This window comes from Amphibalanus amphitrite, unplaced genomic scaffold, assembly GCF_019059575.1.
Source record: "Amphibalanus amphitrite isolate SeventyFive unplaced genomic scaffold, NRLGWU_Aamphi_draft 000044F_arrow, whole genome shotgun sequence".
NCBI classification, from domain to species: Eukaryota; Metazoa; Arthropoda; class Thecostraca; order Balanomorpha; family Balanidae; genus Amphibalanus; species Amphibalanus amphitrite.
Genome location: NW_024881540.1, coordinates 576,344 through 586,563, shown reverse-complemented (window position 1 = coordinate 586,563; position 10,220 = coordinate 576,344). Strand labels below are relative to the sequence as shown.

Sequence of the window (10,220 nt, the reverse complement as noted above, 5' to 3'; positions counted from 1 at the left end):
TAGCATCAAATGCCAGGGGCAAAAAGTTCTTATTTGATTTGCTTATGGTCGCTGCTTTGCACGTGACTGACACAACACTGTAGAACATCGTAAGCGTATCGCACTGCTGACCATTGTGATGACAGGCAAATGAACATAATATCGCTGCGACAAAAACACGCAGATACGGCTATGATCACAAAGCACTAAACCCAACATAGTATCTGTTGGATCACTGAGCAGCTACACAAGTCCACAAATGACTCAGCTGCATTGCACTGGTAAAACGACCGGTGGACTGACCAACACGACTAGCCTAAAACGAGGCTGCGAGTGGTCAGCTGATTAGGCGCATCACAAGCGAGTACGAACCGAAAAACACTGATCCACCTGTAGAGATCCACAAGACGCGAGGCACCACACCAGCAAACAGCCTGTCGACAAACCAGACAAAACGGTTAGCAATGGCGGGGATAGTTGAACGAGACATTGATTTGGTAAATATTGTGGAGGGCATTGTGGGAATAAGTTCCGATTCTAAGTTACAACTTACTGGACTAATGGGTTGGTTTAGTGAACAACGCACGCGTGTTCAAGGTCGACAACCGGTACCAATTCCGGGCGCCCTTGAAACTCGATGACAGCGAGTGTTTGGGGCTTTTTTTGCTTCGACCTGTGAACGGTGGGTGCTAAGACAGCCTGCCGGCCTACAATTATAGCTCTGAATCACAGGGACTTGGTTTCACTCACCCAGCGAAGCCGTTCTCGCGTCGGATGATGCGCAGGGCGGCCACCAGGCCCCCGGACGCCAGCTGGCTGTGCCGGTCGGCCAGCATGATGCGCGTCTTGGCCACGTCCAGTGGAGTGGTGATGGCCGCCGATATGCCGCCTGACGCACCACGGCACACGCTCAGTCGCAGACGACAACACAACAGCGATTCATGAGTCCAGATCCAGTCCAGTTAAAGCTGATATGTGTGTGGCAAACTTGCAGCACAAATCAGTATACTCAACTGATCGATTTCATTTTTCTACATTTACACCCATTCGTCACAAAGTAGTTTGAGGCCATGGCTCTCTTCTGGAACTCGAACCCTCTAACAGGTGAGGGAAAAAGGTTCAACAAAACAATGAAAACCAAGGCGATTGTTCACAAACCAAGGTAAAAATCGAGCATTGACCATTACAGGAGAGGAAGTGTCTCTGAATTCGCTAACCATTTCCACATTGGTCGAACTCAGCTGCAAGTTTGCCCAGTGCGTTCCGTGTGATAGTTTTTGCTCGATTCAGCTGCATCTGGGACGAACGCCGGTCTATTACCTTCCCTGGCGACCCTGGGTAACCTGTCGTCCTACCTGCCACGCCGCCGCAGAGTCCCGACTGCCAGGGCTCCACGGGCCGGCCGCGCTGCCTTCCCCACGCCGCCTTCAGCGCCTCCCACAGCGGCAGCTGCCGGAGGTCCGACGGACAGATCAGTCAGACGATAACACCGAACAGCCAGCGGCAGCCAGATACTGACAGCACATTACTGTACCAGACTGTACCCGTCGGCATACTCAAAGGAACAGCAATCGATCAGCCTTCAGGGATGTTTTTCAAGACCTCCCCCAACCTCCTTGAGTCCTGCGACATAATGAACAAGAACGGAATGCAGCCTCCACATCGTTCGAAACGATTTGCATCGCATCCATAGAAATGATGTCATCATAACGAACTTACTGGTAGAGGCCGGTGCCCGGCCAATAACAAAACTACACAAATAAACACCCATACCTACCTGCAATATTGCGAAGGGCACCTCCCGCAGCACGGTGGTGAGGAAGCCGCGGTACATCCCTGCGAAGCCTTCCTCGGCCAGCGTGGTGGAGATGATGTGGCGTGCGGAGATGTCGGGACGCGCCTGACGCCGCTGTTTCACCACCTCAACGGGCACGCGCACAACGGCGGCTACCTGAGCGGTACGGTATAGGAGAGCCGAGGTCAGCTAGTATTAGTACATGGTAGGTCAGGGATCGAGCATTGACTACCTAAAAATACAACACTGGGTAGCTCAGCATAACTGAGTTCCCAGGTTCCTTGTCTTCTACAGCATAATTAGCCGTTTTACTACTCATTGCGCGCTAAGCTGGAGCAGATCGGCTAAGCGGCACAACCGGTAGCGATTACCGAGTGAAAACCCACCGATGTAACCCACTACTCTAACCGCAGGCCCCAGCCCGACTGTACGAGCGCACGTAGTGTGAGTTGATTGTGCGCGCGAGGACGTTACCGTTTCGCCGGCAGCGGCGGCGGCTCCCTGTGCTGCCGGCAGCCAGCTCGGTGACAGCCGCTCCGAGGCACGCCGCGCCAGCCCGTCATAGGTGATGAAGAACAGCGCCGCTGCGGAGGAAAGACAGACCAGTATCATGCAGACATTAGTCGGTGATAATCGTCACAGGACACAGCTTGTCGTCGGTGATTACTGTAAACGACCAGAAATCGCTTCCTGTTTTACTCAAGCCTTACAGCGGAGTGTCTTTCGAACGTCTTTATAGTTTCGGTCTGACCCATGCACGGATTACTAACATAACCTGTTATGGACTGCGATATGATCACTGGGGCTAAGGAGAACCAAGCTGGCTGCTCAGTGCTCACCGGTCGGTACAGATCCGGTGGCAGCAGCGCCCACTCCTGAGTAGAGGCCTCGCAGACCACCAGAGCGCATCAGACCCTCTGCTGACTGCAGCCGGGTCTTCAGTGTGTCCAGCGGGAACAGCGACACATCCACAGTCAGGCCAGCCGCGCCGCCCGCCTGTCAACCATAGCACACACCGGGCCTGGGGGTCAAACAGTGCACCCTACCCTGCACACAAACACAACAAAGTCATCCTCTGATGAGAAACAGAGAGAGGGTAGGAAATATGGAAGGGAGGCAGAGAGAGAGAGAGAGAGAGAGAGAGAGAGAGAGAGAGAGAGAGAGAGAGAGAGAGAGAGAGAGAGAGAGAGAGAGAGAGAGGGAGGGAGAGAGAGAGAGAGAGAGAGAGAGAGAGAGAGAGAGAGAGAGAGAGAGAGAGAGAGAGAGAGAGAGAGAGAGAGAGAGAGAGAGAGAGAGAGAGAGAGAGAGAGAGAGGATGAAGAGGTGCATTTTTGCCCTATTATCAAGATTGTATCAATCTAACTGCTGAGACAACTTACAATGAATGAATGAAGAAGTGATGGAGTAGATGAGTCACTAGAAGACATGATGTAAAACTGGGAAAAAATTATGATGTTGTTAAACAAGCAACCAGTTTGTGACAGTGATACAAATATTAAATAATATTAGATCATTCAGTTCTTAGAAAAATAGTGCAAATGGTTAAATGGAACATGTAATTGCAGGTTGAACCAAAATGATCACTTAAATGCACTCCTATGAGTAAATTGCAAAAACAGTTTACACTTTTTCTTCAATCAATTGATGAACTTGTTTTGGCATCAACAACATGCACTTACTGTTACATAACAACACACTTCACAGAATCAAAGTCACGAACTGCAAGAGAAAATGATGCAGCAGATACCAAGGTTCTAAATACAGGCTTTCAATGCTTACTATAAATAGCCTAACTATGGGTCACAGTCACACTGAAATTATAAGGGCATTGAAAAAGTAATAAAATTGATAAAAACATAAACTGAACCCCTACAAGCGGTCACTGTCAGGCAGGGTTGGAATTTCACTTTTTTGTTCTGGTAGTGGAGTACAAAAATTTTGGGCCAGTGGAGTACAACTGTACAGCGTTGGGGTGGTCAACTGCGTCTGCATAGTGTTTTTTGTGCAGTGTTTTTCTTTGTACTTATGTATGTAGAATTGTAAGCATGTGAATAAACAATACAGTGTGGAAAACAATGTTTATCGAGTGACGCAGCAAGACGATCGACTAGAACTTTTTTGTTGAGAGTGGCAAGCATTATGTGATTGTGTAATTGAGTGGTTAGTGGTCATAGCAAGGATTAGGTTAGCAGCTAGAAGTAGGGACGAGTCGATCCAAAAATTGGTGCTCTCGTATGCACCAGGAAGCACTACTTAGTCATGCAATATTATGTAATGCAAGCTATAACTGAAAGCAAGATTATCTGAATTTGTTAGACTTCAACTTATGTATAGGACTTCACTTTGTTGGATCATGCCTATGATTTAAAATAAGAATGAATATTCAGGGTCAGAGAAATGATAGTACCTAGATCAGCAAAGACAATTGGGAGGTTAATGATAGTGATATTGACTCCACTCCAGGTAACAGTCATGAGTCAAATTATCAATTAATCATCATACTCCTATTTACTATCATGAAAGGAACCAGACCAAAACCAAAGTGGAACGTTCACTTACCGCACGGCTAATGCCCACTGCCCGTATGCTTGATTACAATTATAAAAGACAAAACCTGTTAGGTTGTTTTTACAACTATACTCATAGCATGGAAAACAGGCAACACGGTCAGGTTTATGCCGTTGTGAACCCGGCTAATGGAAAACAAACGAAAATATACAGCCAGCTTCGAAAATTTGGAAAACGCCGCGGCACAAATATCGGCGCGGCGAAATAAAGCGGCCCGTAGAGTTGGCACAGCACACACCACGGAGTCGCGACTACGCTGCGGCGACAGGATCCGGAGACAGAGGTCGGAGTACAGCCTTTGAACACCAATTTCACAATAACCATAGGTCATCTGGCCAAAAACTGCCTACCATCAGAAAGCAGGCTCAATTTTGTATCTGTCATAGCCGGGCCATGAGAAACGGAGCTGTGTGGAGCATACAATTGGCAAAGGAGTACAGGGTCTGCACTTCAAGTTTTATCATCGAGTTTCCAGTTCAGAATATTTCCAATATTAACAGTGACGGCGTTTCATTTGAGAAAAGTTGGTCATTTTTTGAAAGGTTGTATTTTTCTCCTTTTTTTAAACCCCAAACAATCATTATTTGAGCATAAGTTACGATGCAAGTGTCGAAAGATTCCAAGTCGTCTCCCGATCAAAAACCATTTAAAATTCCATCCTTAGGAGAACTGAATCGCGACTCCACAGAAGCTGTGCACAACTTGAACATCTCTAACAAAAAGACAATCATTGCGCACTTATTTGTGCGATTTGTGCTGTGGTAGGTAAAAGAAAAGAAGATCCGAAAGAGAGGCAATCTGATGACATGGTGAGGTGTTTGGACCTGTTCGAAGGATCCTTGAAAGTGACAGATGTCAAGATCGAAAGTCTGGTCAGAATGGGAAGGAAAGAAAATGAAAGGAAGCGACCCCTGCTCGTGAAACTCTCATCCGAAGGTGAAAAGAAACACATTTTGGCAAGTGCCAAAAATCTGAAGGGTGAAGAAAACCCATGGAAAAAGCGAGTAGGCATATCACGAGATATGACAAAAATGGAAAGGGATCAGGACATGAAACTGAGGGAGGAACTGAAGCTCAAAAAAGCTGCGGGTGACCACACATGGTACATAAAAAATGGGAAGCTACAGAAGAAAGAGGGAGAGGTACAGAAAGACCAGGAGAGAAGGAACTAGTAAACCCAGACAGACTAAGCAAGAAGAAATGGAAAGATGAGAACATATCAAGAAAGAAAGAAGAAAAAAGCAAGAAAAAAATTGTCATAAATCTAGTCAATGTGCAAGGATTAACTAAGCCAAAGGCTGTAGAACTAGAACAGCTCCTCCAAACAGATTGTGATCTCATATGCCTTACAGAAACTCAACAAAAATATGAAAAAGTGCAATTTTCTAGAGGTGTAGATAAAGTTGAGAGTATGAGAGAGATGGAAGACAAGAAAGGAGGAGGATTGCTCCTGATGTACAAAGCAAATGATCTTTTCAATGTAACAAAGGTACAAACTGCAAACCGTGATATTTTGTATGCAAAAGTGAAGGTAGCCAGAGAAACTTTGCATATAGTGATAGTTTATTTCTCTGTTGTTAACAAACATGAAGATAAGAAAAGGAATGAAAGGATAAAAAAGGAAGTGGAAAAAATAATTGAAAACGTTGAAGAAGAGCATGAAGCACTAGCGATTTTAGGTGATTTCAATGGACATATCACCGGCCTAGGGAAACAAAGAGAAGATGACAATGGAAAAACAGTTATTGAATGGTTGAATGAATATGCATTGATTCTTCTCAACATGGATGGAAGATGCAAGGGACAAATCACATGGCAGAGAAAAGATCAACAAAGTGTGATTGACTTTGTTATAGTAAATGGTAGATGCTACAAGTGGTTCGAGGAAATGATCATAGATGAAGACAGAGAAAAGTTCGATCTGTCAGACCACAACATGATTACTGTGAGCATGAAGATACCAGATGGAAAAAATCTAAACTTCACCCAAGGGAAGGAAGATGTCATTGAATATTATAAGACTGATGAAGAGACACTAAAAGAGTTTGCGGAAGAAGTATGTAAAAGGGTACATGATGAAGAACAAGTTACGATGGAAGTGTTAAATAGAACAATGAAAGACACAGCTGAAGAAAAGCTGAAAGCCAGATATATAAGGAGAGTTCTGAACAAACAAGAGCAAGTGAAAGAACCTCCATGGATGACAAAAGAAATAAGAAAAGAAATCAAGAAAAGGAAAGAAATAAACAGGAAAAAACGAAATGCCTCAACTCAGGAAGAGGTAAAGGCCATGGAACTATTGTATTTAAAGCAGAAAAGACATGTACAAAGCCTGGTCAAAGAGCAGATGAGTATACATGAAAAGAAGATAACCAATGAAATAAAATGCAGCACAAACAGAAGCAAGGCGCTATGGATGAACATTGACAACTTAAGGAGAAAGGATGGCAAAAAGAATGAGGAAACCAACCTATTCAGCACAGATGGACATAGACTAGAGAAAAAGGAAGAGAAGGAAGAACTGGTAAGATATTGGAAGACTGTATACCAAAAACATGAAAATGACATAAATCAGGTATGGAATGAAGAAAAGAAAAGTGAATACATCAGAACTTTGCAACATGATGAGCAAACTATCAATGCCAGAAGACCACTTAAAGATCATGAAGAGTTGGCTCAAACTGCTATAAGTGAATTGAAGGCCATGACTGAGCCAATCATAAGCGAAGAAAAGGTTCAAAGATGTGTTAAAAACATGAAAGGCAAGACATCAGCAGGTCCTGATGGACTGAAAGCAGAGATGTATAAAGCACTCCTAAAGACAAGGGACGGATTGAAAATATTAACGAGCTGTATAAGAAGAGAAGTGGAAGAAAGAAGGAAAATGAGTGAATGGAAAACATCAAAGACAAGAATGATAAAGAAGGTACCACGCCCAACAGCAAAAGACCTTAGACCTATAGCGCTCACAAATGTAGGGTATAAAATCTTCATGACCCTAATGAAAAATGAGATTGAAGAACACATAAGAGAAAATGATGCTATAATTGAAACCCAAGCTGGATTCACGAAAGGGGGGAAGATTGAAGATAACCTCTACATCCTGAACTATTGCGTAGAAGACAGCTATAAAAGGAAGACCCCACTGTATGTTACATCAATCGATTATAGAAAAGCATTTGATTCCGTGAAAAGAAGTGAAATGATAAGAGCTTTGATGGCATATAAGATCCATCCAAAAGTTATAGATGCCGTAGCAGATATATACCAAGGAGACTCTACACTGATCAACTTGAATGAGAGCACAACAGAGGAAATGGACGTGACAAGTGGAATTCGACAAGGATGTACCGGTTCTACAGCATTGTTCAAGATTGTTACGTATATAATCACCAAAGAAATACAGGAGACAACGCTTGGGTTCAGAAACAGGAAATTCTACATTCCAATACTGTTCTTTGCAGACGATGGACTAATATTAGCACATTCACTTCATGAAACACAACTGCTGATCAAAGTTCTAACCGAAGTGAGTAAGAAGTGTGGTCTGGATATTAACAAGGATAAAAGTGCTGTATTGGTATTCAATTGCAAGGAACAACCAGCTGAAGTAGAAGGAATACCGACAACAGACAAGTTGAAGTATCTGGGTATAAGGATTGGAAATCAGCGAAACATGTTCAAGGAGCAGAAACAGCAGATGATAGAAAAAGCTCAAAGGATGGCAAACATGACTTATGGGGTGATCGCGAGAAGTTGCAACAAGCTCATGATAGGAAAAACATTCTGGAAGAGCCTTGCTCTACCATCCATTTTGTATGGTGCCAACATATTCTACATAACGGAAGAAGAGGTAAAGAAACTGGAAATGATAGAAAACGGAGTATATCGACAGATACTCGGTGCACCGAGATATACCGCCAACTGTGCCCTCCGGGGCGAAATTGGAGCTTCGACGATGAAAACAAGAGTTATGAAAGGGCATCTACAGTATGTTAGAAGCACTCTTCAAGGAAATAACCAACTATTGAAGGAAGTAATAGAAACTCAATTAGAAGAGAAGAGTACGAAATGGGCAAAAATGATCAACGCGCACCTAGAAACGCTAAACCTAAGCCAAAAAGACATGAGAGACTTGAAGAAAGAAGAACTTAACCAAAATATGATCAGGTGGGACGATAAAAGATGGAAAGAGGAAGTAGAGACCAAAACAAGTCTGAGGATATACAAGAGATGGAAACTGAAGGTAAAAGAAGATGATGTATATGACAACACCCCACAATCAAGAATCCTCTTTCAAGCAAGAACGAACACTCTCCCTCTGAACTCTAGGAAGAGGTTTACAAAAGAGAAAACAAACTGTGTTCTGTGTGATGAACAAAATGAGGATCTAAAACACTTCTTGTTGGAATGTCCAATATTGAGTGAGATTAGAGAGAAATGTCCCGAACTGCAACAGCCATACTGGGAAGATAAAGAAGAAGTCATTATGAAATTTCTATTTGATGATAATAGGAAACATATGGAAGATAAGAAACAAATTCTATACAGCATGTGGAAGTTAAGATATAGAAGGCAAAAAGAAAAAGAGCTCAATACTATCATGCACCCCATACCAACTCATAGCGCGATAGCTTAAGTACAGTTTAAAAGAATAGGAGGAGCCGTTGCAAAGGCAAATCCTCTAAACCATCATCATCAGGTAGCGGCATGTGTAAGCGTATACCTTGCGACGTATATTCATTCATTTTGTGGCCGGCTTGTGAGTTTTACTTGTAATATCCCATGTTTCATTTTAATTGCATGACAATGATGAAGGTTACAGCTAAATTATTAACCTCATTCGCAGCTGGCAGATACTTGTCTAGCTTGATAAAATTAATGTGTTAATCAAGGTGTCTGCTTCCTTGATATCCCTATGATCGATCCTTATTACGATAGGTACACATGCAGCTTTTAGTCCAGACCAAGGCCCTATATACTGTCCAGACCAATAGGTACTCCATGGCGTTTTTGATAACTTTGTACCCCATTATCATCATGGATTTGGACTTGGCACAAATGCAAGTCATTCTAAGTTATTAAGCTCACAAAATACAACATTTTACATGTATGTTTATTTCATGTACGTTGTCTACAGGACCACGTAAGCACATAATTTGTTGAGCATAACACAGCAATGTACCAGTACAAGTATCAGTCCTGGTAGTTGTTCATCACGGCTGGTGGATGTTATGCAGGATATTTGGCTCTTCGATCCTCATTTTGCTGTGCATTGTACTTGTAGTTTTTGCCCTGACTTGGGTTGGGCCCCTGGGCTGGGATGCAGTTATTGCAGAAGCTGTGTTTCCACTGGGTACCTGTAACACAAGGGAGTATGGACAGTTCATTGTCAAATTTCACACCCTTTTATTTGTGTGGGACGCGTAGTCATTGGAGTACAAAAATTGTCATTTTCCAGTGGAGTACAAAATTCCTGGCGCATCTGATACCAGAAAACGGCAACTTTTCCAACACTGCTGTCAGGACCCAGGGTTTTGAGCTGCAATGATAAAACGGAGCACACAGCAGTAAAATTACAATCAAAGTTGACTGGCAGGCGCTCAACTATCAATAATTGAGTTATAAACCACATATATGAATAAAAAACAAATACCGATATGAATTATGAAAAAATAGCGAGCGCCGGCATTGGGAAGCCTGCGTTCGAAACGTCGCAATATCGCCATTTTTGAACCGGAGTTTGCTGCCAACTTACTCAGGAATTTTGCTGCCAACCCAACCAAGAATCTCGGCATAAAGGTAACTGACTGGAGTGGCCTCCACCGTTCCTTCTTTTTCATCCTGACCTCAGGGCTAAGGACAGTCAAATCGTGGT

The 10,220-nt window shown here is 43.4% G+C and overlaps 1 protein-coding gene across 3 annotated transcripts; it reads right to left on the bottom strand.

Moving 5' to 3' along the window:
* Window positions 1-20: 20 nt before the first annotated feature.
* LOC122377415 (S-adenosylmethionine mitochondrial carrier protein-like) lies at window positions 21-10,018 on the bottom strand. Of its 3 annotated transcripts, none has more exons than XM_043357418.1 (8): window positions 9,999-10,018; window positions 3,154-3,210; window positions 2,614-2,770; window positions 2,249-2,358; window positions 1,757-1,930; window positions 1,335-1,428; window positions 730-868; window positions 21-413 (listed from the first exon to the last, which is right to left on the bottom strand). In XM_043357418.1, the coding sequence occupies exons 2-8, from the start codon at window positions 3,199-3,201 to the stop codon at window positions 317-319; spliced, it is 819 nt and encodes a 272-aa protein (XP_043213353.1). In that variant the 5' UTR covers window positions 3,202-3,210; window positions 9,999-10,018; the 3' UTR covers window positions 21-316. The 3 variants fall into 3 exon arrangements, with proteins under 3 accessions (XP_043213353.1, XP_043213354.1, XP_043213352.1); XM_043357419.1 differs by having other exon boundaries at window positions 9,923-10,006; XM_043357417.1 differs by lacking the exon at window positions 9,999-10,018 and adding an exon at window positions 4,334-4,647.
* Window positions 10,019-10,220: the final 202 nt, after the last annotated feature.

Excerpts from the sequence above, each read along its gene's own strand:
- LOC122377415 (XM_043357418.1), bottom strand. The coding sequence starts at position 3,201 with ATGTCTTCTAGTGACTCATCTACTCCATCACTTCTTCATTCATTCATT. Across the intron at positions 2,771-3,153 it reads CACTTCTTCATTCATTCATT|GCGGGCGGCGCGGCTGGCCT; the intron begins GTAAGTTGTCTC and ends TATGGTTGACAG. Across the intron at positions 1,429-1,756 it reads TGCCCTTCGCAATATTGCAG|CTGCCGCTGTGGGAGGCGCT; the intron begins GTAGGTATGGGT and ends GACCTCCGGCAG.